Source organism: Nipponia nippon, unplaced genomic scaffold, assembly GCF_047370975.1.
Source record: "Nipponia nippon isolate SJK-2023a ecotype South Korea unplaced genomic scaffold, ASM4737097v1 scaffold_11, whole genome shotgun sequence".
In the NCBI taxonomy this organism is placed as follows: Eukaryota; Metazoa; Chordata; class Aves; order Pelecaniformes; family Threskiornithidae; genus Nipponia; species Nipponia nippon.
Genome location: NW_028262302.1, coordinates 3329435 through 3353062, shown reverse-complemented (window position 1 = coordinate 3353062; position 23628 = coordinate 3329435). Strand labels below are relative to the sequence as shown.

Below are 23628 nucleotides of genomic sequence, written 5' to 3'. Positions count from 1 at the left end.
AGAATTGCTTTATGAAAGTGGTTTTATTTTTAAAATCAACTTCTATTATACTCATAATTCTATTGAAAGCTTGACGGTTTTACCTAGTGACAAGAGAAACTTGCAAAATCTAATTTCGCTTTTTTGCATTACTTTGTCTTGCATTGATTTCATATCTATGAATATCTTCATAATTATTCTAGTTTGTTTTCTAATTTGAGGAATTGGTCTGATCTGAGCTAGATAATACTGACCTCACATAACACTTTATGAATTAAATTTAATAGCACTTTTTAAAAAATGCTGTGCTATCCCAGGTGATTTCCATAAGACCAAGGGTTTTTGTTCTATTAATAAAACTGTATGGTTTCAGGTGGTAAGATTCATGCACAATGCAGCTGTATATGATTCCAGAAAAAAAAGCAAAGTGTATATACAACACTATATCTTTACCTGCTTGAGGAAGGGGAGTTAGTTAAATAAATCTGCTTGCAAAAGGTGAGCATGGGCCAAAGACAGATTTGTGCTATGTTTTTGAAACTATAATTGAGGGAAAAAAAAAAAAAACCCAAACATTACCTTCTAATGGTTGCGTGTAGTTCTGTAGGTTTTTAATTACATTTGCTAGATGAAGGAAAAATGTGTAATAAGCATTTTATAAAACTGTGTATGTTTTGATGACGAAACACATTTTAGTCATGGAAAAAAAAATTCAGGTCAGTAGAACTACACTAAGATGTCTCCAAAAAGGATCTGTTTATAGTAATGCTCTTCAAATGGAAGAGTGAATATCAAAGAGCAGGTTTTAGTCTTTAATATGGAACTTTCCATTTACAGTTCAGTGGGTTTCTTCTGGATTTTAATATATTCTATGACTTAAAGTTTATTTTTAAAAAGCACTGTAGGTCTTTTACTGGCTTAAGTACTTCTGAGAGGAAAATACTGTTAGTGTTGAAGACGCCATATTCTATTGTGGTGGGTTTTTTTTCATTCTTTTCAGCTTCTAATATATGGTTGGTCAGTTAGTCACCTCTTCTTTATTTTATTGTGTCAGGGAGGAGGAACGAGAAGACCTTGATACTAGTACAGAGAGCAAAGAAATTGAACGTAAAGAGCAAGACATGGACACAGTGACAGAGGATGAAGAAGAGCTGGGACCAAACAAAAAACGAGGAAGAGGTAATGCTATACTGTATTCGTTAGGGATTCTGGTTTTGCTTGAGGTCTTTAGGGGGTTTAGGTTGATCATTTTGAGTATGATAAATTAAGTTCAAAACATAGTTTGTATTCAATAATGAAATTGCTAGAATTTTACTTTATCATAAGATACTTCTATAACATACTTCTAAGTTCTTAAAATTTTGGTTCTCTTTTTATTGTGTTAAAAATGACAATGTCAGTAAATGAGACTTGGTCTAATTTCTGCAAAATGCAAGTACGTTAAAGATGACTTTCTGTCTATGAAGGGAAGGGGTTTAATCACTTGAAACTTTCTGTAGTAAAACTAGTATTGTTTCTTGTCTGAGCTGATGGTCCTTGAAAGTGTTAAGTTTAGATAATCAGAAAGGGACAGGACCAAAACCTGTCCTTCACTTGAGTTTTTGGTTAAACAAAGAATTTATAAGCGTCTTGCTATCATTCTTCTTCCTTTAACTTTTAGGAAGGAGAGGGCAAAATGGATATAAGGAATTTACAAGACCAGAAGAGACCACTTGTGAGAAGAGTGAACCTCTTACTGCTGAAGACGAAGAAGCTTTAAAACAGGAGCAACAAAAGAAAGAGAAGGAACTGTTAGAAAAGATTCAGAATGCAACAGCCTGCACAAATATCACCCCATTAGGTCGTGACCGTCTGTACCGACGCTACTGGATTTTCCCCTCTGTTCCTGGATTGTTTATAGAAGAGGACTATTCTGGTCTCACAGAAGACATGTTGTTGCCTCGAACCTCTTCCTTTCAGAATAGTGTACAGTCTTGCACAAGTGAACCTCAGGTATTCAGTAAAACTGGAGAGTCTTTGAAATCCTCTGAATCTACCTCCAATATTGACCAAGATTCACACACCAGTGTTGTCGTAGAGGTGCCAAGGCCAGTATATAAACCAAACCGTTGGTGCTTTTACAATTCTCGGGAACAACTGGACCAACTCCTAGAGGCTCTCAATTCCCGAGGACATAGGGAGAGTGCCTTAAAAGAAACTCTTTTGCAAGAGAAAAGTAGAATATATGAACAACTAAGCAGTTTTCCTGTGGAAAAATTCCATATTCCAGGTAAATGAAAGGTTCCTGATCTTAATTTGCTTCCACAGCTGTAATTTCTGTATAATATTCTAGAAACCTCTAGTTCTCATTTAATTGTAATTTCTTAGGAATAAGAATTATTCTTAAGCATTGTTACACTCTATGGGAAACAGGTTTGGTTTTTTCCTTCCTGCCCCCCCCCCCCCAATGGATCTTTGTGGTGGCTTTCTGGTGTTTTATGCTAAAAAAAGCAATAATTTTTCTATTATCTCACTACTTAGTAAAACAGGATTGGTTTTTAAACAAGTATCTTTAGGATGTAATTTGAGCTTTGGGAAGAGATTAACTGAGGAATAAAGATTAATATCTGCTAAAGGTAGATCATAGTATTGATCATCTGATGTCCTCATTTCCAGTATGATCAAAGGAGACACAAGATACGGCACTGGAGACAGAAACCTTGGGAGAGACAAACACAAAGGGAGGCAATTACTATTACCTTGACTTGTTGAGTAGGATGTGTTCTTTTGTAACATCGTAATGAATTAAATTATTCAAAAGCCTTTACTGGCCTATTGTGAACAAGGGAATGATAGCATATTAAAACCTTTGGGAGGACAAAAATAGTGTAGCTGTGTTGGTTGTCATGTGGCTTAACATCAGTGCAGTGGATTCTGTGATACTCTTTTCCATTTTTTTTCCTTTTCTTTCTGCAGACACTTGTTATAGGAGGAGATGTCTGCAGAGCAGTATTGTTTTTTATGGGTTTCAAAGTGTAGGAGTGTACTTAAAACCATTCTAGAAAAAGGATTTAGGTTTTTTCCCTTTCCCCTAGCCAACTATTTTGCCATTTATTGGCAAGGCATTAGCTCCAATCACTGATAAAATTGTGCGCACAAGCTTGCAGCTTGCTTGTTTGTGGAGGGTTGGTGGGAAGAGGATGTTACCAAAATGAAACTCGCTAGGGTAATGTTTAAGAAATTGCATTTTGTTTTGAATTATGCCAAATTACTGTGAGGATTTTAGTGTATCTGTATTGGGGCAGGGGAGAATTATTCAAAGCAGAGCTGAGTTCTGTTTTACTGGAGTGTGTATATCCCAGGACATGCTGCAAACACGTCAGGTACTACTAAATCCATAGCTGATCTGCTGTTTCTTTTGGTGGAAACTAGCACAGGACAGAGTTCTGCATCGTAATTAAGCTCTATTTGGAGGCCTTATGGCTATCTTTGTGTTTTTTGGTGAGAAAATCTCTTATTTTCTGATATATTTTGGTGTGTGGTTCCTTATTTTCCTAGTTGCTGCACCTTTATCTGTATTTTGTGTGTTGCTTTCTGCCCTGAAGGAACTTGATTTCCACAATCACAGATTTTTCTTCTCTTTCTATGTTAGAATTGTAGAATACCATTGATTTTAAAAAAAAAAAAAAAAAGAGGCAGCATTAAACTTTGTTTTAGTAGAGATCAAGACAATTCAAATGCAGTGGTCCAATACCAATGCCGTCTCCTCTGTGTGATAAGCAGTGATAAGTGGACATGTGTAACTCACTTTGGAGGGAGCTTTACTGCAGTGGACTCCTGCTGCTGCCCTATTGCCTTCGCTCAAATGACTTGCAGGACAAATGAGAACTACTCCAGGATTCTCTTGTGCTGTAGACTGCCCTTCTCCCTTTTCCAGTTCCCACTCAAAAGAGGATGGAGATAAAATTAACTTTTCCTCATGAATTATTTGCAAGCCAATTGCTGCTGTTTCAGTTCTGCTCAAGAAAAAAACATTTAATTTCTTTCTTTTAAACCAAAAAGGATGTTTCCCACATCCGGACATCGGAGTATGCTAGTACACATTTTAAGAATATTTGCATAATTATTTTCAGTTACAGGGAATTGTTTCTGCAATTGAAAGCATCTTAGAAATTCATCCTGTACTTCCTTAAGAACAGCTTTATGGTAATCTGTGGTTAATACCTCTAAGTTCTTGCATATACCTCCTCATCACTGAACTCATAGGATTTAAGGTAGATCCTGTGAACAGAAACGTTTGCCACCTATGCAGATTTGCAAGCACTAATTTAGGATCTGGGCATACTTTCAGCTCTTTCCTGTGGCTTTTGAGCTTTTGCATGAATTTTCAGTTCTCTTATGAAGAGGTTTTTGCTTGACAGCCCATCATCAGCTCTTCCCTTCTTTTTCATAACTTACCTTGTGTCTTGTTCCTTTTTTTCCCCACCTTTAATTAGAAGACATAGTCTAGTCTGTGCCTGTGTCATCTTACCTTTATCTATTTGTTTGGTTTTAAAGTTAGGTTTTTAAAAGGGATTATATCTTGTTCTGTTAGTTTTTGTGATTGCCAGTTGCACGTGCTTGTTTTAAATGGTGCCATGATAAAGATCCATGCAGGAAAGAAAACTGAATAGTTCTCCTGTAAAGCAAGGGCCGTCAAATATGAAAAATACTAGAAATGTGACTTTTTCTCTTTCTTGGTGTTTTTTTTTTTCTCCTTGCACTTATAGCAGAGGGTTGTTGTTCATTATCTAGTACTTCAGAAGGCATTGTAAGACAAAAGATTGACTTCTAAATTGACAAGAATTTCTCATCCTGTGTGTTGGGATAAGCAGATGCTAATCTATAGGTCTTCCCTTAAGTGTACTCTGCTTGGTCAGATCGGATGCCTTAAACTGTCACGGAGATGTTGGTGTTGGCAACTGTCGCTGCAGGAAGGCAGTTCTGAACCTGTTTGTTCTGCCCTGTACTACTTTTGTTCCCTCTGCCAGCAGCTACTCTAAGGAACAAAGTCCCCTAACATGAAGTTACTTGGTGTTTTTGCAGACAAACCTCAAAGTGACATCAGACCACCTTCAGGACGGGGAAGGATGCAGAATGCCCATGATGGATCTCATGTATCTGCAGAGAAGCAGCTTGAACTGAGACTTAGAGACTTTCTTTTGGACATTGAAGACAGGATCTACCAAGGAACATTGGGGGCTATTAAGGTATTTGTGAATTGTAGAATACCTAGGAGCACAGTGGTGCCATTGAGTCTGTAGCTTGGTTTTTACTGAAACTGCTATGGGTTTTACTGAAAGCATAATTAAGTGTAGACAGTAATTGGCACTAAATGTTTGTGGCCATTGACTCTTTAGAAACTTCAAGTTTGTGTGTTTGCTTCAGGTTACAGACAGACAGTCTTGGAGAGCAGCCTTAGAACATGGGCGGTATGAGTTTCTGAATGATGAAAACAAAGAAAATGGTATAATTAAAACTGTGAATGAAGAATCTGAAGAAATGGAAACTGATGATCAAGATAAGTTTATTGTGAAAGACAGGTAAGAGCTATGGTTTAAATAATGGCTCTTCCCTGTGAGTTTTATAGCAGTGCTCTGTTTTTTTAACCTTCCAATTGTTTTTACTCTCAAATTCTTTGGAATGGTATTTTTTAAGAATTGAGGTGTATTTAAAAAAAACCAAACAAACAAACAAAAAAACCCAAACAAAACAACAAACCACCACTGAAAAAACAAACAAACAAAAAAAGCCAAAACCCAACACTTTGTGGAAAGAGTAGGAGTGTTTAAAAGGGAAAATGATAATAGTAACAAATTGCTAGTTGGACTGGCCAGTGTACCTCTTCATGAGTCACAGTAAGAACCATCAGTGCAACAGGCCATGGTCTGGATTAACCTTTAGCACTGCAGCAAACCAGAGATATAATCTTGTAACTTTATGAATGATGATCCTTCTGTAGAGCAAGCTGCAACATAGTGAAAGAGAGGAAACCTCAAATCATACAGTGTTGCAACTGTAAAGGTGTTTTGTTGTTTTTTGTTTGTTTGTTAAACAAACGTTTGAGACAGATGTGGGACCCTATGCTTATATGGGTGCTTGTTGTAAATCAAACTATAGAAACTAGAAACTGTGAAGGTTTCTAAATATTTAATTCTCAGAAGTTACATAATTTTCAGAAATAAAGATCTACCTTAATTTACTTAATACATATAAAATTGTATGTCTCGCTAGGATGTGAATGTTGAAATATTGCAGGAAAAAAGATTCATTGGAGGCGATCATTGTAGTAATACACTGTTTGCTTATGTATTCTGTGAGGTTTTCTGCATTAGACTTTTATTTTATAAAAGCTTTATTTCTGGGTGGACTCTTGAATGCTGTGTTGGATGTAGGAATTTAAAGTTCTTTCAGGTTTTTCCCTTTTTGTTTGTTTGCTGTATTAGTATTTTCATGTAAGACTACCCTTTGGATCTGAGTTCGCTAGTTGTGTGCAAAATGGGTAGGGTCATTCTTCTTTATATTAATGACACAATTTACAGATGTTTGCTTCCTGAAAACCACAACATAGAAATATTCCACTGTTTTAATTAAGAAGCTAAAATTTATCTGTCTCCAGTTACCTTGGGCACTTGCTCCATTGCCAACTCTCAATTCAACTGCAGAAGCTTGTTGCTTCACTTTTTTTTTCTGTTTGATACTGACTCCATCACACTTTCTGAATAAAGTCTACTCTAATATAAAGTCTTGCATATTAAAACAGAGACTATGGGATTCTGAAATCATGTGACAGATTGCTTTTGATGCTGGGCTCTTTATCTACCTTAAAGCAAGTGACATCTCATTAAGACCTTGGAGTTTGACTAGTGAAATGTAAATAACTATGCAGCTTTTTTTCTGTTTGCTTTCAGTCTCTCGAAATGTGTGTGACTGCAAAATATAATGAACAGCTTTTAAGTGTGAAAAAAGATCAGGGACAACCAAAGGCATTGCTCATTCACCAGAATAAAGCAGAATCCAGACAGTCTTAATTAGTTATTTTTTTATAAATCTCAAGTAGAAATTGAATTTTATTTTCATTAGTGTGAGTTGCTCTCCTACACTGTACTTAATATTTGTGGTTCAGGAAGATTAACTGCAATTTGAAACGATTACTTAGTCTTTGGTCAAAGAAGGCTGTTTTATTGGAAACCTACACCACCACCCCCCCACCACCCCACCCCCCGAGTTAGTACTTTAGAAAAATCCTCTAAGGATGAGAACATGTAAGTTAACAATTCTTGATTTAACATTCTAAAATGACTTTCTGGTTTTATTTAATTTATTTTCTTTTCAAATATCTTATTAGCTTGGTGGATATATGTAGTTGAACTTCTGCAGGTGGAAGTATTCTAAAAGGCTACACCTCACCACTCCTCACAGGAGTCTCATAAACTAGCTGATTGATGTTGCATCAAATCATCTGGAAATCTTAATAATTGTATTGCAATTTGTCATCTACATTTCTTGAAATTTAGATAATTTTGTTACCTAAAGATGACTGAGCTAGATTAACTAGACTAATTAAGCAAACTCGAGAACTGGGATAGCTAATCACACCTGTGCAGTATCTGTTCATGTCCATGGTCCATGCATGTAAATGAAGTGAAAATAAAAATCTACTGTGGATACAGACCTGTAAAAATATCTATGGTGTTCAATTCGAAGTATGTTAAAAAAAAAAAGATAACTTAATACATTTCTATTCTAGACTCGTTGGGTTAAAAACTGAAGCTCCAAGTGCTGCGTCAACAAGTACAAGTACTCCTCAGCCAGTTAATAATGTGGTCCACTACTTGGCATCTGCACTGCTTCAGATAGAACAAGGAATTGAGCGCAGGTTTCTCAAAGCACCTCTTGGTAAGCTTTCAGAATTGAAACCGTATGTCTCTAGTTTTGTGTAAGATTTTATAACAAACAAACAAAAAACTTCCCCAAAAATGCAAAAAACCCCCACCCCAAACCCACTTGCTTCTTTTGTAAGACCGGGTGCTTTAGAGGGACATGGTGGGGAAAAAAACAAATAACTAACGTATTGCTATATACCATTGTAAAATTAAAAAACACTAGATTGTCAGTTTACAAGGCCATAGATCATGAGGAACTATTAATATTTTTCTTATTATTCTGCATGTCCTGAATTACATGTATTAAGTAACAGAATATTTCGCTCTTAAACACATGCCTATTTAACCTGGATCATTTCAGTGATCTTGTGGCCCTACAATTATACTGATGCATTGGGGGACAAATTGTACCCTTAGGCAGAAATGAGTGAGTGTTCTGGGGGAATACTTCGTAATTCAGCATTACTGTTGAGGTCAGTGTATCATGCAACTATACCACGAGTTTCTTCTGTGTGTTTTTTAGGTTGTAAAAATGTATACTCCTTTTTTATACTGTTTCTGTGAAAGCAATATAGGCCTGGTGTATCTGGATCACCTTGTTCAGCAATAACAGAATATTTGCAGTAAAACGTAGTAAAGACTTGCATTGCAGACTTTCAGATCCTCAGGTTTTGTGTTTATGCTGTAAAACTTGGAAATAAAAGGTTGCAAGAAAAATTTAAACCAAAGCACGATTATAGCTTGACTTTAACACGTATTCCTTTAATCCTTCTGACATGCTGTAGGGGTGAGAGAGGGGATCCAAAGTGCATAACATCACTTTGTTTTCCAGTAATCCCTTAGGATCCTTTTGCAGTTCAAAACTGGGGTTTTGTCTTGGAGAAGCGTGTGAAGGTGGTTCATCCTTCCCGGGGCAGCTATCTCAGCCAGGCTTCCCTTCCGGAGGCCGCGCTGAGGACGAGCTGTGCTCTGTGCTCAGCTGGACTGCTTTACTTCTCACCTGCGAGAGTGCAGCGTGGCTTACCAGCACGGCACGTACCGGGGTCCTCCAGAGCACAAACTGCTTCACATCCTATTAAATTCATAATGACTGCGTACAAAATCCTTAGGCTCCAGCAGACTTTGCTGCATAGCTTAAGATGAAAATGCAGGTTTTGGTGTATTCACACTAGAAGTTAGTGCCCCATGGCACAGTTGACCTAAAACTGTTCCTGCATTTCGGCTGCTCCTGCATGGAGTCTGGGTATCAGTTGCCACTGAAGATGAGTTTGAGCTAGATTTGTGCCAGAGACTCTGACATGCAGGCATGGGTTCCCTTCCACGAGCTTTCGTTATCAGTGTGATGACCTCTAGAAGAGGGAAATGCAGCAAATGATTGAGATGAAAGGGGAGAGCATATGAGTAGTTTAAACCGCAGCTGTTTAAAAGCTTTACTTGGCTAAGTGTTTGGTCAACTCAAGTATGCCTGCCCTTTCCAAGCCAGGCATGATACGGCTTATTTCCTGCTATATGATTAGATTTACAACATGTGCGTGGGACAGTTAATTGACAGTACATCTATCTAGTGTTTGTCATATTTACTCTGCCTGTGCAGGTTGTAGATACGTTGTGCAGTATACGCCTCCATTTCCAAACTCTCTCTGGGAGTATTTTGACAACAGCATCTTGCTGACAGCTCTAAGTTTACCATAGCGTGCCCTTAAGGGGAAAAACATGGCTATTAGTAGGTTATGGCCATAGATCGGGCATCCTGAATTAGAGGAAAAGGACTAAAAGAGGAAAAGTATCCCTGAAGTATTGGAGAGGAAGGTTTTTTAGCAATCCTCCTGTGTCTTTTTTTCAGTGGTCCCAACTCTGCCATAATCTAATGATGGTTCATGTTTTTGCCTGACCTTTTGATGATGGGTTTCCTATTTGTTTTTAACTTGGGAATCCTGTTTTCCTTTAGATGCTTTATACTGTGTGACGAAGACAGTATATAGGGAAAGCAATCTTACGTGATTTGCATGTCTTAAATCTCATGTGTTCGTTTACCATGCTGTGCCTGTGTACCTCTTCTGCTCTGAAAAACGCTACCGCTGTAGAATTACTGTGATGTATAGAATAACCTACATAGCTGAGGGAGCAGGAAGGATCCCAGGTCTCCTCTGCTCTGGCTTACTGCCCTAACCATTAAGTGACAGTGTCAGGTTCCCTCTTCCTTGCTTTACCTTTGGTGCCAAGCGTCTCATGTTTTCGATTGCGTAATGGGCCGCTTTTAGCAGGAGACGAGTCTGAATGAAGGCAAGATTTTAGTTTTGTCACCAGAGAGCTCTTGGAGGAGCCGTGGCTTTGAGTGGCTCGGTAGTAAAGAAAGCTTAAAACACACACCTATTCGCTGGTGATTTTTCTGACTGTTAGGCAGTAAGTTATACGAAAGGTGCCCTGACTGGGGAGCTTCTGGACATGATCAGAAGGCACAACTGCAAAGTGTCAAGGAAACCTCTGTGTTTGAGAGGCATCTGGGAAACTTAGGCACTTTAGAGGTCAAGCAGCAGTTCTGGATGCAGTCCTTTCTGGGTATCTCTCTTCAGTGTTTCAGACATGCTTAAAAAAACAAGAGTGTAAAATTTGCATAATCTTATATTCAGCTTATGCTCCCTGGTTGGAAGCAGTGTCTTTGCATGCTACCACAGCAAGTTCTGTTTCTTAGTTTGCAACTTGCATATGTATAACAGGCAAGGAGAAGTTCTCTACTTAGCTTGACGAGGAGGTGTTAGTAGCGTTACTAAACTTTTTAAGAAAAAGTGGGCACTGCTTCTTGCTCAGGGAGTGCCTTGTGCTTGGAACCGTGGTGCCCTCTTTCACTGACCCCTCTAGGAACTGGCTAACAGTACTCTGATGATAGAAATTAGCTTTTAGTTTGTAACCACTGGGTTTTGGTTTGTGGGTATTTTGTTTTTGTTTGCCTGTTCTTACATTGTATCTGTACACTCTTTTTTTTTTTTTTTTTTTTTTCTTCTAACAGGAGTTTTTTTTATAGTTGTTCCAACTATTTAATGGAACCGTCCCCTAGACAAAATGCCTGCATATCTGTTTCTAATGTTAAACCTGACAAACCCAACTTTTTAGACTGATTTAATTACCACTGAAGTAAAAGCATTGGAAGTCAAGCAAGTGCTAGGAGTTCGGTTTTGGTAGCAGTACAGGGGAACACTTTCCGTAGAAAGGCTATCCCTGCATTTCTGCTTTAAACCAAACTGAACGTGCTTTGTCTTTGTCATTATTTCAGTCGCTGCCTTCACTGTGGAGTTTCTTTTCCCTCTCCCCCGCCTTCACTGTGCTCTGGCCCTATTAGGGAATGGAGCCATACTTCACAATTTTTAGTTTTCACTCTATTTACAGCTTCTAGTACTAAAGACAGCGCAGTGAAATTCACTGCCGTCACTGGCGGGTTTATCCCGGCGGCCTCCAGGGTGCAGAGCAGACAAAGGGACCCAGCACAGCAATAAAAGGACCAGCTGCTCCTCTCTGCTCCGTTTTTGTTCTGAGGCTCTGTCAGCCTGCCAAGAGCCTCGCTGGTGATTCTGATAAGTTTAGAGTTGAGGTGCATACCAAATATTCAAGTGGAAGAGTGAGAAAAGACTGACGCAGAAGATAGCAATGCAAAAGGAGATCTAGAAACCCCAGAAACAGCACCCTCTGCCTTGCAGAGCTGCTAGATGGCTGCTAATCTTCTGTTGTCTGGGGATTAAATGTAACACGACTTGAATTGTATGCATTTCTTAATTATGAATTGTGTTTTAGAAATCCTTTCATTACACATTAGCTATGAAAATTTGGGTTTTCTTCCTTCAGTCCGGCCCAAGGTAATGTTTGGGGAGGATGACAAAAAGGGGGGTGCAGCTTGCAATACATGTTTTTCCTGCAAAAATTCTGAGTTAAGATGTGAAAGCCCCCCCCCCCTTCTTTTTTTTAATAGCTGTTTGATGGAAACTCTGACGTGCTACTTCTCAGATAAAATATATATTTGAGGGGGAAGAAATACAAGCAATTTTTATTGTAGATTTTGCCCTTTTTTAGTATAAATTACTTTTCTTTTACATTTCAAAATACTTTGCAGTGAAGTAGGTCTCATCGTTCCTATTACATAGATGTGAAAATTGAGGTATAAAATGATGAAGTGATTTGGTTGCCCTGGAGTTCAGTGAGGCAGCCACTAAAAAACCCCTGCCTTCTGCACTAGTGCAGGACTTCAGTCATTAAGCATCCTTCAGATTTCCATACGAAAGGTTGGATTCTAATTCATGGGAGCACCTTTGTGGCTGATATTGGGAACCATTTACCTCCTTTTTAACTTGTGCCATGCACTTCTTGCGGGACAAAAAAAAAAATACAGCTTTTTTGCTCCTCTTTGCTTGTCTTTGTTCCATTCCTTTCTTTCTAGATTTTGATTATTTTTGTTTCCTCTACTCCCAAAGTTGTTTCCTTTTCTATTTATAATTGTCCTCCTCGTAATAGCATCAGACATCTTCCAGCAGTGAACTGGGATAGGATTAGTATATATGCATGCTTTGTTCTCGTGCTTTTGTTACTTCCCGGTGGAGTTTCATGAGCAGAGGCAGCGAAGGTGGAAGTGGGCTTTTTTTCTGATGAAGAATTCTTGTTTTCAGAGAAGGCAGTCAAAGAAGGTACCTTGCATTTGGAGCAGGTGAAGTTTACTATGGCTCTTACTTTCTGGGAGAGTAGTTTCATCATTTTAATACTCAAGAACACTCCTGCACAAAAATATCTTATGTATGTCATTTCACGTGGACAGACAAGCTAGTTCTCTCGGTCCTTGAGGACTGTGCCCATCAACTGGCTATATTTTTTGAGATGTTAGGAGGTTCGTGGTAGCACAGACCAGACAAGTTGTTTGCTGAGAGAGAAACCTGTGGTCAGTAAGGTGCTCCTATAGCCACATGTACCAGAGATGAACAGAAAGGTAAGGGAGGGTACGTTTAAGAACTTTCAGTTTAAGCCTTCTGTTTGTAGTGGGAGTCAAAGTAAATCCTGGGATGTGCAATTCCTCTATGCACATTATCCTCTTACCCTTCCCTGTCTACCTTTTTCCACATGCGCATGTTTGGAACCACTGTTGTAGTTACATTTTTAAACCACACAAGTATGAATTATAAAAACTAATTAAAAAATAATCCGCCACGCTTCAAAAAGGTATTTGAAATAACTTTATGAATTTAATGTTAGGTAATGCAGAAGATGATGAAAGGAACCACTGGGGGGATAAAAAGAGGAAGAGAGTGGAAGACAAGACTAGTCAGAGAGATGGTAAATTTTAAATGTTACTTGTATTGCTAACAATTAGAAAATATTGAATATTTTATCAGGTTTTCTTTTTTTGTTTGGTTGGGGTTTTTTGACTTAAATAATTTTGCAGCCAGTTCCTTACATTGAAGGAATTGTGGTATTGAAGCCGAAGGTTTGAACATGGGTAGTAAAACAAATACAGCTCAAAGATTTAATTTTTTTTTTTTTTTAAATTTTTCTGCAACCAGAGATAAAGAACTGTAATTTCTTTTTATCACTTTGGGACAAAAATCTGCATGTTCACATAATCCTTCCCCTCCGCCCTTCCTTTTAATGCCCCCATTTTTTTTTAACTTTGCAGCATTGTGCAACTGCATATCCTTTTCTAGAAATACTAAAATGGAAAACCCTTCCCTGAACTCAATTAGCTATTGATAGATGAGTGCACAAATCTGTCAAACAACTTCATTTGCATTGTAGCAAGGCTTGGAGGGCTTAGCTGACAGAGGGGTATCCCACTGCGCAATGTAGAGCTGCTCAAACACAAAGGAAGAGGCCGTTTCTCCCTCCAAGTTAACAATATAAATGAGAAAGATGATGGATGGAACAAAAAAGTGTTATTCTTATTTTACAAATTGGGATCTGAGACAGCGGGTGTCGTTTGGCGTGTTTCTTTCAGCAGCAGGACATGCTGAAGCAGGTCGTGGTCAGTAATTTCTCTCTCTGTATTGCAACTGCCATTTTGCAGTGCAAGTATTTGTTGTGTTTTGTGATGAACTATATTGCTGAACCAATCCAGGCTAGAAATAACCACCAAAAAAAAGTAAAAATGCTCAAGCTGCCATTGTCAGCAAAATAAATGCTTGCCAAACTGTATATATGCTTAAGATAAAGTGTCTTTAACAGAGTTATAGTAGAAATCTGCAGCAGAACTGAGTCAGAACTGAAGTGGGTCTCATGTTAGATTCTAGTGTCCTGACAAGCAGTCTTAATTTTCTTCTTGCTGAATTTTAAAAAATACACTGAGAGATACACTGCAGTGCTGTGAAAAGGACCTTGTCCACTATCCTTAGGAAGACTGAACTTGAGACAGGAGACCTAAGGACGAAGAAATAGGAAGTTTTAGGAAATCTGGATTTGTATTTGCAGTTCAGGAGTGGCTGTATCTTATTTATGAAGCTGTGTTGCCTGTTTATCCTCTGCCTTCTCCCATCACTTCTCTTGCGCTGCTTGCTGCTAATGCAAATGTATGCAAGATTAGGCAAATCCTGGCAGCCAGTTGATGAGAAGGCAGAAGGGCCTTGCCAGGAGAGCAATTAGTCTCATTTTTGTTCTTTCATTTTATTTGTTATTGGATATTTTCTCTTCCTGTTCCCGAGGAGAAATCATTTGGCAGACAGGTGGATCGCAGGCCATTCCTGTGCCCACTGTGACTAGTGCAGCAGGCAAGGTGGCGTTTTATACTGGAGCGCGTCATTAATCAGCTAGCGATCACACAGTAATAACTGGACTATCACTTTTAGAAGGGAGATCTGTGGACATTTCTGTAACCAAAGGTATTGCTGTATTGTCCTTTCCTTTCTTTAAACCTTCTTGCTTTAAAATGCAAGAATTAGCTTTCAGCGTCCACAAGGAAATTCCCTTTCTGCTCAGCAGCAGCAATGCAGGGTGTAATTTACACCTTCTTGTTTCTCTAGCTCCTCAAACAGCCCATTTGCTTCTGTAATTCCCAGCTGCTCATTCCCGTTCGGTACTTGCTATTCTGCGTGTGCATTTGTGTGGCCACTTGAGTGGCCTGGATTGCAAGCCAAACCCGTTTGAAAATCCAACATAATTTCTCACCCTTGCCCTCCCATCCCCCATTTATTTCTAACTTAATCAGAATCCCAGGTTTTACTTGGTTTGCCAGTAGGTGTGTACCACGGATTCATGTGTGCTACACTGCTTATAAAGTATCAAGGAGATGGTTATATTTCAACCAGACCAGTAACCCAGTCTGGTTAACCACACAGATGTGCAGGTTCTTGTGAAGGCGGAGTGCAGAGCAGGAATAGAGGCATCGACCCGTGGGGAGAGGGCTGAAAAATGTCTGCTAGACTATACCGGGGCAGGGGCAAGTGTGGGTGAGAAGAGCCCTTTAAGCTGTTTTTTGCCAGTGAAGTCTCTGTTTAATGCCAGGTACTTTCTTTAAATGTAAATATTTGGGATTGCAAAATGTACATACAAGGGAAAGTAAATTGGGAGTGTGGGGTTTTTTGTTGGTTGGTTTGTTGTTGTTTCTTTTTAATCTTAAGTAATCTTCATTTATACTTCATAAATTGAATCAAATTGTTAGGTTTCCAGGTTGGCATCTGAGTAAGACTCCTGTGTCTTACTCATGTCCTATGTATGTGCAAGTTCTAAGTTGAATTGGTATTGAAGAGTAAAATCTTACGGCTTCAGCAGCTTGGAAACTAAGGAGGAAATATTCAAGTATTGAAGAGATAAGACAAAGATTACAATTATTATCCTGGTTTACTACTGCTATCTGTTTGAAAGCCAGAGCCTTACCTAGAATAACCTGGATGTTTGAAAAAGAAGTTTGATCATTCTGCTTTTTTCTTTTCTCTGCCTTGTTGTTTTTGTTTTTTTTTTTTTAATCCCCTTTAATGGAAGATGCCAGTGATGGTGGACGATCCTATAAAACAGTTCTGGATCGCTGGAGAGAGTCACTTCTTTCTTCTACCAGCTTGTCCCAAGTCTTCCTTCATCTGTCTACATTGGATCGAAGTGTCATCTGGTCAAAGTCCATCCTCAATGCTCGCTGTAAAGTGTGTCGAAAGAAAGGCGATGCAGAAAGCATGGTGCTGTGTGATGGCTGTGATCGAGGCTATCATACTTACTGTATCAGGCCCAAGCTCAAGGTACCTGAGGAAAAAGAAGTGCTTCCTATTTGCACAAAACTTGAGTAGTTCTTACAACTAAATTGCATATCACTAATGCTTTCTCTTTTTTTTTCTTTTTCTTCTGTTTCTAGGTCATTCCTGAAGGAGACTGGTTTTGTCCAGAGTGCCGACCAAAACAGCGCTCTAGACGCCTCTCCTCCAGACAGAGACCCTCTGTGGAAAGTGATGAAGAGACTGCTGAACAACTAGGAGAAGGGGAGGAAGAGGCAAACTATGATGAAATGGGACAAAGTGAGGAGGAGCATTACGAAGAAGAGCAAGACGAGGAGGATGAATCTCAAGAGGAAGAAGAGATAAGGTAAATAGACATCCATTAAAGCGGTTTCCTACTGAAATATCATCTTGATTATTAGGTGGAGTAACTGTTCACATAAGCACATACCTTGAAAATCCAGTCTGAAAAAGATCTTTATTTTTAAAAATTGCAGCTTATTATGAATTTGGCTCTTACTGATGAGTTTAATATTAACAAAAGTTAGGTCTACTGGACTTAGGCTCACTTTTCAGGATGAAAATTCCAGCCTTGACATCCAGGCGGGTGAGAGATGGCCATCAAAGTTGCAGTTCTGTACAGCTACTGTTTGAATATAAAGTGGAGAGAGTTTCAAACAGTAAAGATTTTCTGGAGAAAACCTGGAGTTGTCTTTGTCCAGTTTTGAATTTTGGGGGACTAGATGCATACAGTAAGTATTGGAACATTAGGGAAGACAAGGTCATCTGTCAAAAGCTATGTGACATTGGGAGGACTTGAGGACTTCTGCAGTAGCTGTTTAAAAAAACAAAACCAAACACACACCCCCTCCCCCAACCAATGAACCAAAAAAAACCCCAAACCAAATTACTGAAATTATCACATTGGATTGTTTAGTTAGGTGATGGATTTGATACACATGCCAGGAGCAGAAAAGTTGTAGGAACCTTTCCTGATCTTGGAGTATTTTTCTTCTTTTTGGTACAGTCTTTTGAATTGACTGAAGCAAGATTATTTGCAGCTCTGACAGTTGGGCTTCAGTAGTTGGACAGAACTTGTATCTCCTTGAGAACTGAATTTATCTCTGGGATCTTCTTTCTCTCTTGTAATGGAAGGAGAGTCTTGAGTATGTTATAAACCCTGACTAGAGTATAACTTTTATACTTAGTGTTTTAGAACTGCAGTTTATTTATGTAGCTGACAATATTGTTCAAAAATCCTAGTAGTTACAGTTGCTGTGAGAAATAAGTCAGTCATTTAAAGAAATTGATAGCTGGTGCTCCAGTTAATGCATTCGTATTGCACAAGCTGCAAGGGTGATGAGAATTCTGAGCATTTCTTCTAAAGCATGTGCTCCATGTGCTATTTAATTAAGAGACTTCAGAGCAGTATTTAAGATAATGGTAATTGGATGACTGCATCGGGTTGAAAGCCAGCTGCTTACCAGCCCGACCTTGAATGGTTGGGTTTTTTAAATGCTGAATTAGAAAACTGAGGGAAAAGAGAGGAATGGAATTTTGGGATAAATAAACATAATTGTTCGCTTTTTGTAGCCCATCAAAGCAAGGAAGACCCCAGGTCAAGTTTCCATTAAAAATGAGAGCAGCCAAGCTCAACAATCCGTTCTCAAGTCGGAACAGCCAGCGTCAGGCAAGATACGCTTCTCGGAGTCAGCAAAACACACCTAAGCAAACTGAACCTTTATCTAAAGTTACCAGAAGGGGTATAAGAAAGGTAAAATCGGCCCCTCCATCAGTGACAAAGCCTTGTTTAAGACTTAATAGCCGGACCACTCGTCAGAGCCAAAGTTCATTACAAGCAGACGTATTCGTGGAATTACTTGGTCCTCGAAGAAGACGAAGAGGAAGAAAGAATGCTGATGACACACTGGAAAACAGCCCTTCCAATTCTCTCGGATTTAGAATTGTTGATACCGCAGACTCGAACGAACGGCTTAGGAAGTATCCAGTTTCTGCCTCAAAGCTTTCTCTTCCTGTTACTGAACCCAAGAGAAGAGGCAGGAAACGACAATCCACAGGTTAGAGAAATGTGTCTGTCCAGAACGACAACCACGTTCTGTTCTTTGCTAAAATATTTGTGTGATAGAGCAAGGAGACGAGAGGTGGTGGTTGAAGGCATTTTTACCATTTCCAACAAGAGAGTTCCTTTCTTTTGCAGTGAGAGAAGTGAACCTTAAAAAAAAACCTCAGTCATCTGAAGAACAAATACTTGATTTGCCAAGGAGACTTATCATATCCATATTTGAAATTTCATATTTGCACACAATACGGAGCAATTGCTAAAAAGCGGATAGAAAATGTGAAAGTGATATTTATGCCCTAACCCATGCAAACGCAAATGTTTACTTACAGCTTTTATGGTTTTGTTTTGTTAAAGTGTAAAGAACACAGGTGTAGGTAAGGTAGTGAAATTGGGAATATACACGTACAAGAAACTGCTACCGGAAGGAAAATGTCGTCTATCTGGTATAGGGCTAACAGTGCCTTGCTTGTTAAGCTAATATGAAGTATTTAATGCTAGGGAAATACTTGGAAAGCTACAATAACCTTTTAAAAACAAAAAGGACCCAGTGTGAGACTGAAGAGTGTAAAAGAGCTTGCACTCCAGTGTGGCAGCCTTGTATTCTGCACCATTTCTGTCCTTCGCTATTGGGAGTTTCTGGGCTTATCCTCAAACCACCCTGCTGACTACTCTTGAAAGCAGATAAAACCACTCTGAATAGAGGTTTTGTGGAAGTAAAAGTTATGAGCAGGCAGCTTATTCTGTTTTTCTCTAATAGAGCTTTTCTTTCTGTTTAACAAATTGTTTTAAAATTGAAATCAGTGAAAAAAATCCTTTCCAAAATTAATGTGATGAAAGAGAATGGAGGAGGAACCCAGCTAAGTCCTGGTACTTAGCATTTTGTATGGCAAGAGAGACATTTAGTGGTTAATAACAAGGCTGTAGCATAGTTAATACCTGAAGCCAAACTACATGAGTTGCGCCCTGAAACTACAGTTTTAGTACCCAAGAATAATGGTGTTTCACTTTTAAAATTTTTTTTTTTTATTTCACTCGTCAGGTTTTTATTTTTATCTGGTGGGGTGTTGTTGTTTTCCAGAATCATCTCCTCAAACCTCATTGAACAGGAGAAGTTCAGGACGTCAAGGGGGAGTCCATGAACTCTCAGCTTTTGAACAACTTGTAGTGGAACTGGTACGACATGATGACAGCTGGCCTTTCATGAAACTGGTTTCCAAAATCCAGGTAAGTGACAGAAGTGTAGAGGGAACGATAACGGTTGAGAAGCCTGTTTGCTGCCAGTAAAAGTTGGGATTTTGTAGCGTTGCCCAAATGGGGAGATAGAGCTAAGCAATGGGATTCAGGAAGACTCTCGCATTTCAGCTCAAATATTTGGTGCCAGAAATAACTTTTCCAATTGACATGTTATTGGGAAAATTTTAAATAAGCTTGCCATCAATCATTTGAAAATGTGAAATGCTTTGATCTGGAGGAAAAAAAAAAAAATAGAGCACAGGACAGCTAAAGGTAAGCTTATGGCTATTAATTAATTAGTTGAATTAATGTTCAATTTATGCAAAGGTATTTTGAAAACAGACCTGCAATAAAATAACAAGGTAGGAACAACTTCACTCTGTTAACTATAATGCAGTAAAAAGATGATTTCTTAGCTTAGTTCTTAATTTAATTTCCCTCTTGTTTATATTTTAAAATACTTGATGGTAAAGTAGGTACCCAAGTAAGCGCTGCTTTAGAGGTTTGTATTACAATAGAAGTTCCCAAAGCACGTCTGCTTTTCGGCAGGCTGCGCTGGCTTGTCAGTTGTAGGGCACTGCTGGAACTCTCCTGCTCTAACAAAGTGCCTGTCCTCTCCAAGCCCTCTGGAGCAACTCCGCACAGACATTCTTGCAGGATCTAGAGCTCGGTGTTTAATTGCCCTATTAAAATTAACAGTGATAACTGTTAAATGAAGACTTGAAACTCTGAACTCAGTGTTACAGATAGCTGGAAGGATTAATGTATCTGGACAAAAAGAATGATGTACAAATGTGAATGAAAGGTGTAAGTACAGAGGAGTAGGAGAGGAATTTTGAATGAAGCAGAGACTAGTGTCTGCATACTAGCATACAGGAATTACACTGGAAAGTGCAAGAATCTGGTGAATACAAGGAACCTTCTTAAGGAGGGATGGAGAATTCAACTTAATTTTGACCCTGAAAAGAAACTGCTAGAATTCAGTGCATGCCGGTTTGCCTGAATCAGTCACTAAGGGATAGTCTCTGTATAGTTTGGAAAGAAAAATCCATACCTGAGTGACCCAAATTTTCTTCATCATGACAGAAATTTTGGTTTAAACTTTTTGCTGCCTTTAAGACAATGTAAAGAATACATTGAATGATCAGTGCACAGCAAGCCAGAAAGAGAAAATCACCTTTCTTTGTAGTACTTGTGGCAACAGCATTCCTAAAGGGAAAGGAATGAAAAATGTGTCAATCTAATTCTGTTTCTCTACTAATGCTTTCTCTAGGCTCATTTGCAGGTTGCAATTGATGAAGTTACAGGCCATAACCATGAATTTAGTTTTAAAACGTACATGATGGTGCATGTGTGTATCTTGTCTTGTAAAAAAAGGTCAAAGTTGGATCAGAGATCTTTTTTTCTTTCGTGTCGCCCCCTGCTTTGTGAGTGAGACAGAGTCACCCTAAGCTTGCTGCTTACCTGGAATTGAAAATCTATAATCCAAATGATCAGTGCCCTTAAGGGTTAAGCAATCCTTTTCCTCCCCTGGCTTTTATCACATAAACACTGTTCCGAGTGGCTCTTTACCTCTGGTACTTGCATACTGGGTCCTGCTTGCTCTAGAAATGTTCACTGCCTCCTCTTCGACACAACTAAATGGAATCTCAGGATTTCATTTCTCTTGCAAGACTACAAGATGATGAACGGTAGTGGAGTAAAAATGGCCATTACTCATGATTAAGGAGCTTTTAATATTGTAGTATGTTACAGTAAAATGAAAAGTTTTTAAATCTCGGAAATAATTTTTGCGCTTGACAGATGGGAATAGCTGGGACACCGTAATGCTTATCTGCTCATGCAATTTTCTTGCAGTTGTTCACAGGGTATTTAGGATTAGATTTATTCATTGAATTGCTGGCTAATGTTGGTTGTGGTCTGCTACTTCAATGATATAAAATACAGAAAAGCAATACCTGAGAACTAATATTCAGTTCAGGAAACAGAGGCGGTTGCTTGGGACTCCTCTGTTGTCTATGAATCATTCTTGTTTGTTTGTTTGTTTTTAAAGGTACCAGACTACTATGATATCATCAAAAAACCTATTGCCTTAAATATAATCCGTGAAAAAGTGAATAAATGTGAATATAAGTTAGCATGTAAGTATTATTTATTGAAAGAGGTAATAGACCCTGTTCTCTCTCTTTAAAATAAAGTCTTGTCCTAAAATAGAGCTGTGTCAGAGGATTAGAAAGCTGAAATGGTGTTTGGTTTGGGGTTTTGTGGTGTTTCTTCTTGTTTGTTTTTAAGAGCATTTACTAATATTTTTAAAATACGATTTGTTGAACATAATTCTTTTACTACCAAAATACACGGTGTACAGATAGATAAGAAATGAGCAGCTGAGAAACTGCTGGTAATTTCTCAAGCCTTTGATGTCAGTGAGTGACACGAATGAAATATTTAGAAAAGGTACTACTGTTACTGCTTGATTCGTGTTTCCTTTATTGATAATCAGAGAAATTTAAGAATGTTTACATGGCACTTCACTAATACAATGATAGAAACTTGACACATACCTAAAGACGCTTTTTGTGTTGCAACTCTGTGTAGGATTGCTGTTCCGATTCAGTGGTGTCATACTGCTTTATCATACTGCGCTCTGATGACTTGAGACACACTACGCTAATTTATTTACTTTTTTATTTACTAGCGGAATTCATTGAAGACATTGAGCTGATGTTTTCAAACTGCTTTGAATACAACCCTCGTAACACAAGCGAAGCAAAAGCTGGAACTAGACTTCAAGCTTTCTTCCACATTCAGGCTCAAAAGCTTGGACTTCCGATCACATCTGGTAATGTGGACCACGCCGCTCCCGCGGCAAAGAAGTCACGAATCTAACCTCTGCCTTCCAAAGGATTTTTTGAGGGAATCTGTTATGTTCATTAAAATGAAATGTTAAATCACACAGTCGTCATACCTGTATAAAGCAATAACAACTGTTTAACCACCTTGAAGTGTGGCCTGCACTATATTCTCAATGTAATATTAAGCACTCAGGAGAACGTAGGAAAGATTACCTTTGCTACAGTTTTATTCAGTGTCTAATAATTTTGATAGATGTACTGGATACAGTACTGGTTTACAGAGGTTTTGTACATTTTTAATACATTCATGTGTCCAAATATCTTCCAGAAGTACATTGTTTTTTCCTGCACCAAATGACCTTGTTTCATCCTCTAGATTTTGTAGGAGCTGTGGTATTGAGGGCTTTATCAACTCAGATAAAATCTTCTGCTGTAGCACAGTTGAAGAAACTGTGTGTATGTTTAAAACTTGTTTGAGCGTATCTTCTCAACACTACACATGAATGAGTACAATTGCATATCTTTTAAGTACTGTACCAGTGCTGGCTGGAGGTATTCAGTCTGAGTTTATTAAGTAGATATTTATTTAGCATTCAAAGTAATTTGTGAATTTGTTTTGTATTTATAAAATTTGTACTTGGGGATTAAAAACAAAAAAAAAAAAAAAAAAAGGGAGAGTTCCATAACTTTTTAAATTTTTTTCCGGTCTGGATTTTTTTTTGTTGTTTATTCCCCTCTAACTTGATGATCAATCAATAAATACCTTCCCCTGTCCCTGGCAGGTCTTCTAGCAATGAGTAAATTTACAGGACTGTACTATAAGTTTCTACGTACAACTTTGGAAGTGTACAAATAAAATGACACATTTTTCAAAGTATTTTGAGCTTCTGGCATTTCCTTTTGAGTTATACTGCTACACCATCTTCCCCATTCATTTACTATGACAAGTTGCTGGAGAGAAGGCAGCAGAATTTGGTGCCAATGCGAGTACCCCGACCAGCGTTTTCGGCAGCTGCAGCCAGTGTGATGCCTGGTGTCTGAGCGATGCAAAAGTTCATCAGTATGTAAGGAGTCGTGTAAGAAGTATGTGTATAAGTTGTATGGTTCTTTTAATTAGGCTCTTTATTCTTACAGTATAAAACCTCATAGCTTTGTTTAACTGACCAGCAGGTTCTTTAAACTGTCCTTACTATCCTTGATAGTTTTACTTTCAGTATTTATTAATTTGAAGTTATTAAGCTGAGTTTGAGTCAATAGCTTTAAAACCCTTTTAAAACCAGTTTTGCCCACCCGGAGGTATGCCATATTCTGAGAAAACAGCATGGAGCAGAAGTTTGGGGGTAGGAAAAACTGAAACACGAGGTTTGCTGCTGCCGTTTGTGCTAGCTTATGTTGTGGCATTAAGACCTGCA

At 38.5% G+C, this 23628-nt stretch overlaps 1 protein-coding gene across 4 annotated transcripts in view; it reads left to right on the top strand.

Annotated features, from left to right (window-relative positions):
• BAZ1A (bromodomain adjacent to zinc finger domain 1A) overlaps positions 1 to 23093 on the top strand; it is a 65244-nt gene extending 42151 nt beyond the window's left edge. For 2 of the 4 annotated variants that reach the window (XM_087747166.1, XM_087747164.1), the window contains 12 exons: positions 1034 to 1158; positions 1640 to 2248; positions 5044 to 5207; positions 5386 to 5540; positions 7748 to 7896; positions 13113 to 13193; positions 15828 to 16075; positions 16189 to 16415; positions 17642 to 18126; positions 19210 to 19355; positions 21418 to 21505; positions 22060 to 23093. In XM_087747166.1, coding sequence (XP_087603292.1) covers positions 1034 to 1158; positions 1640 to 2248; positions 5044 to 5207; positions 5386 to 5540; positions 7748 to 7896; positions 13113 to 13193; positions 15828 to 16075; positions 16189 to 16415; positions 17642 to 18126; positions 19210 to 19355; positions 21418 to 21505; positions 22060 to 22250 — 2668 coding nt within the window. In that variant the 3' untranslated portion in view covers positions 22251 to 23093. The remainder of the gene's footprint in view (positions 1 to 1033; positions 1159 to 1639; positions 2249 to 5043; positions 5208 to 5385; positions 5541 to 7747; positions 7897 to 13112; positions 13194 to 15827; positions 16076 to 16188; positions 16416 to 17641; positions 18127 to 19209; positions 19356 to 21417; positions 21506 to 22059) is intronic. The other 2 variants (XM_087747167.1, XM_087747165.1) reach the window with 1 other exon arrangement.
• The last annotated feature ends 535 nt before the right edge of the window (positions 23094 to 23628 follow it).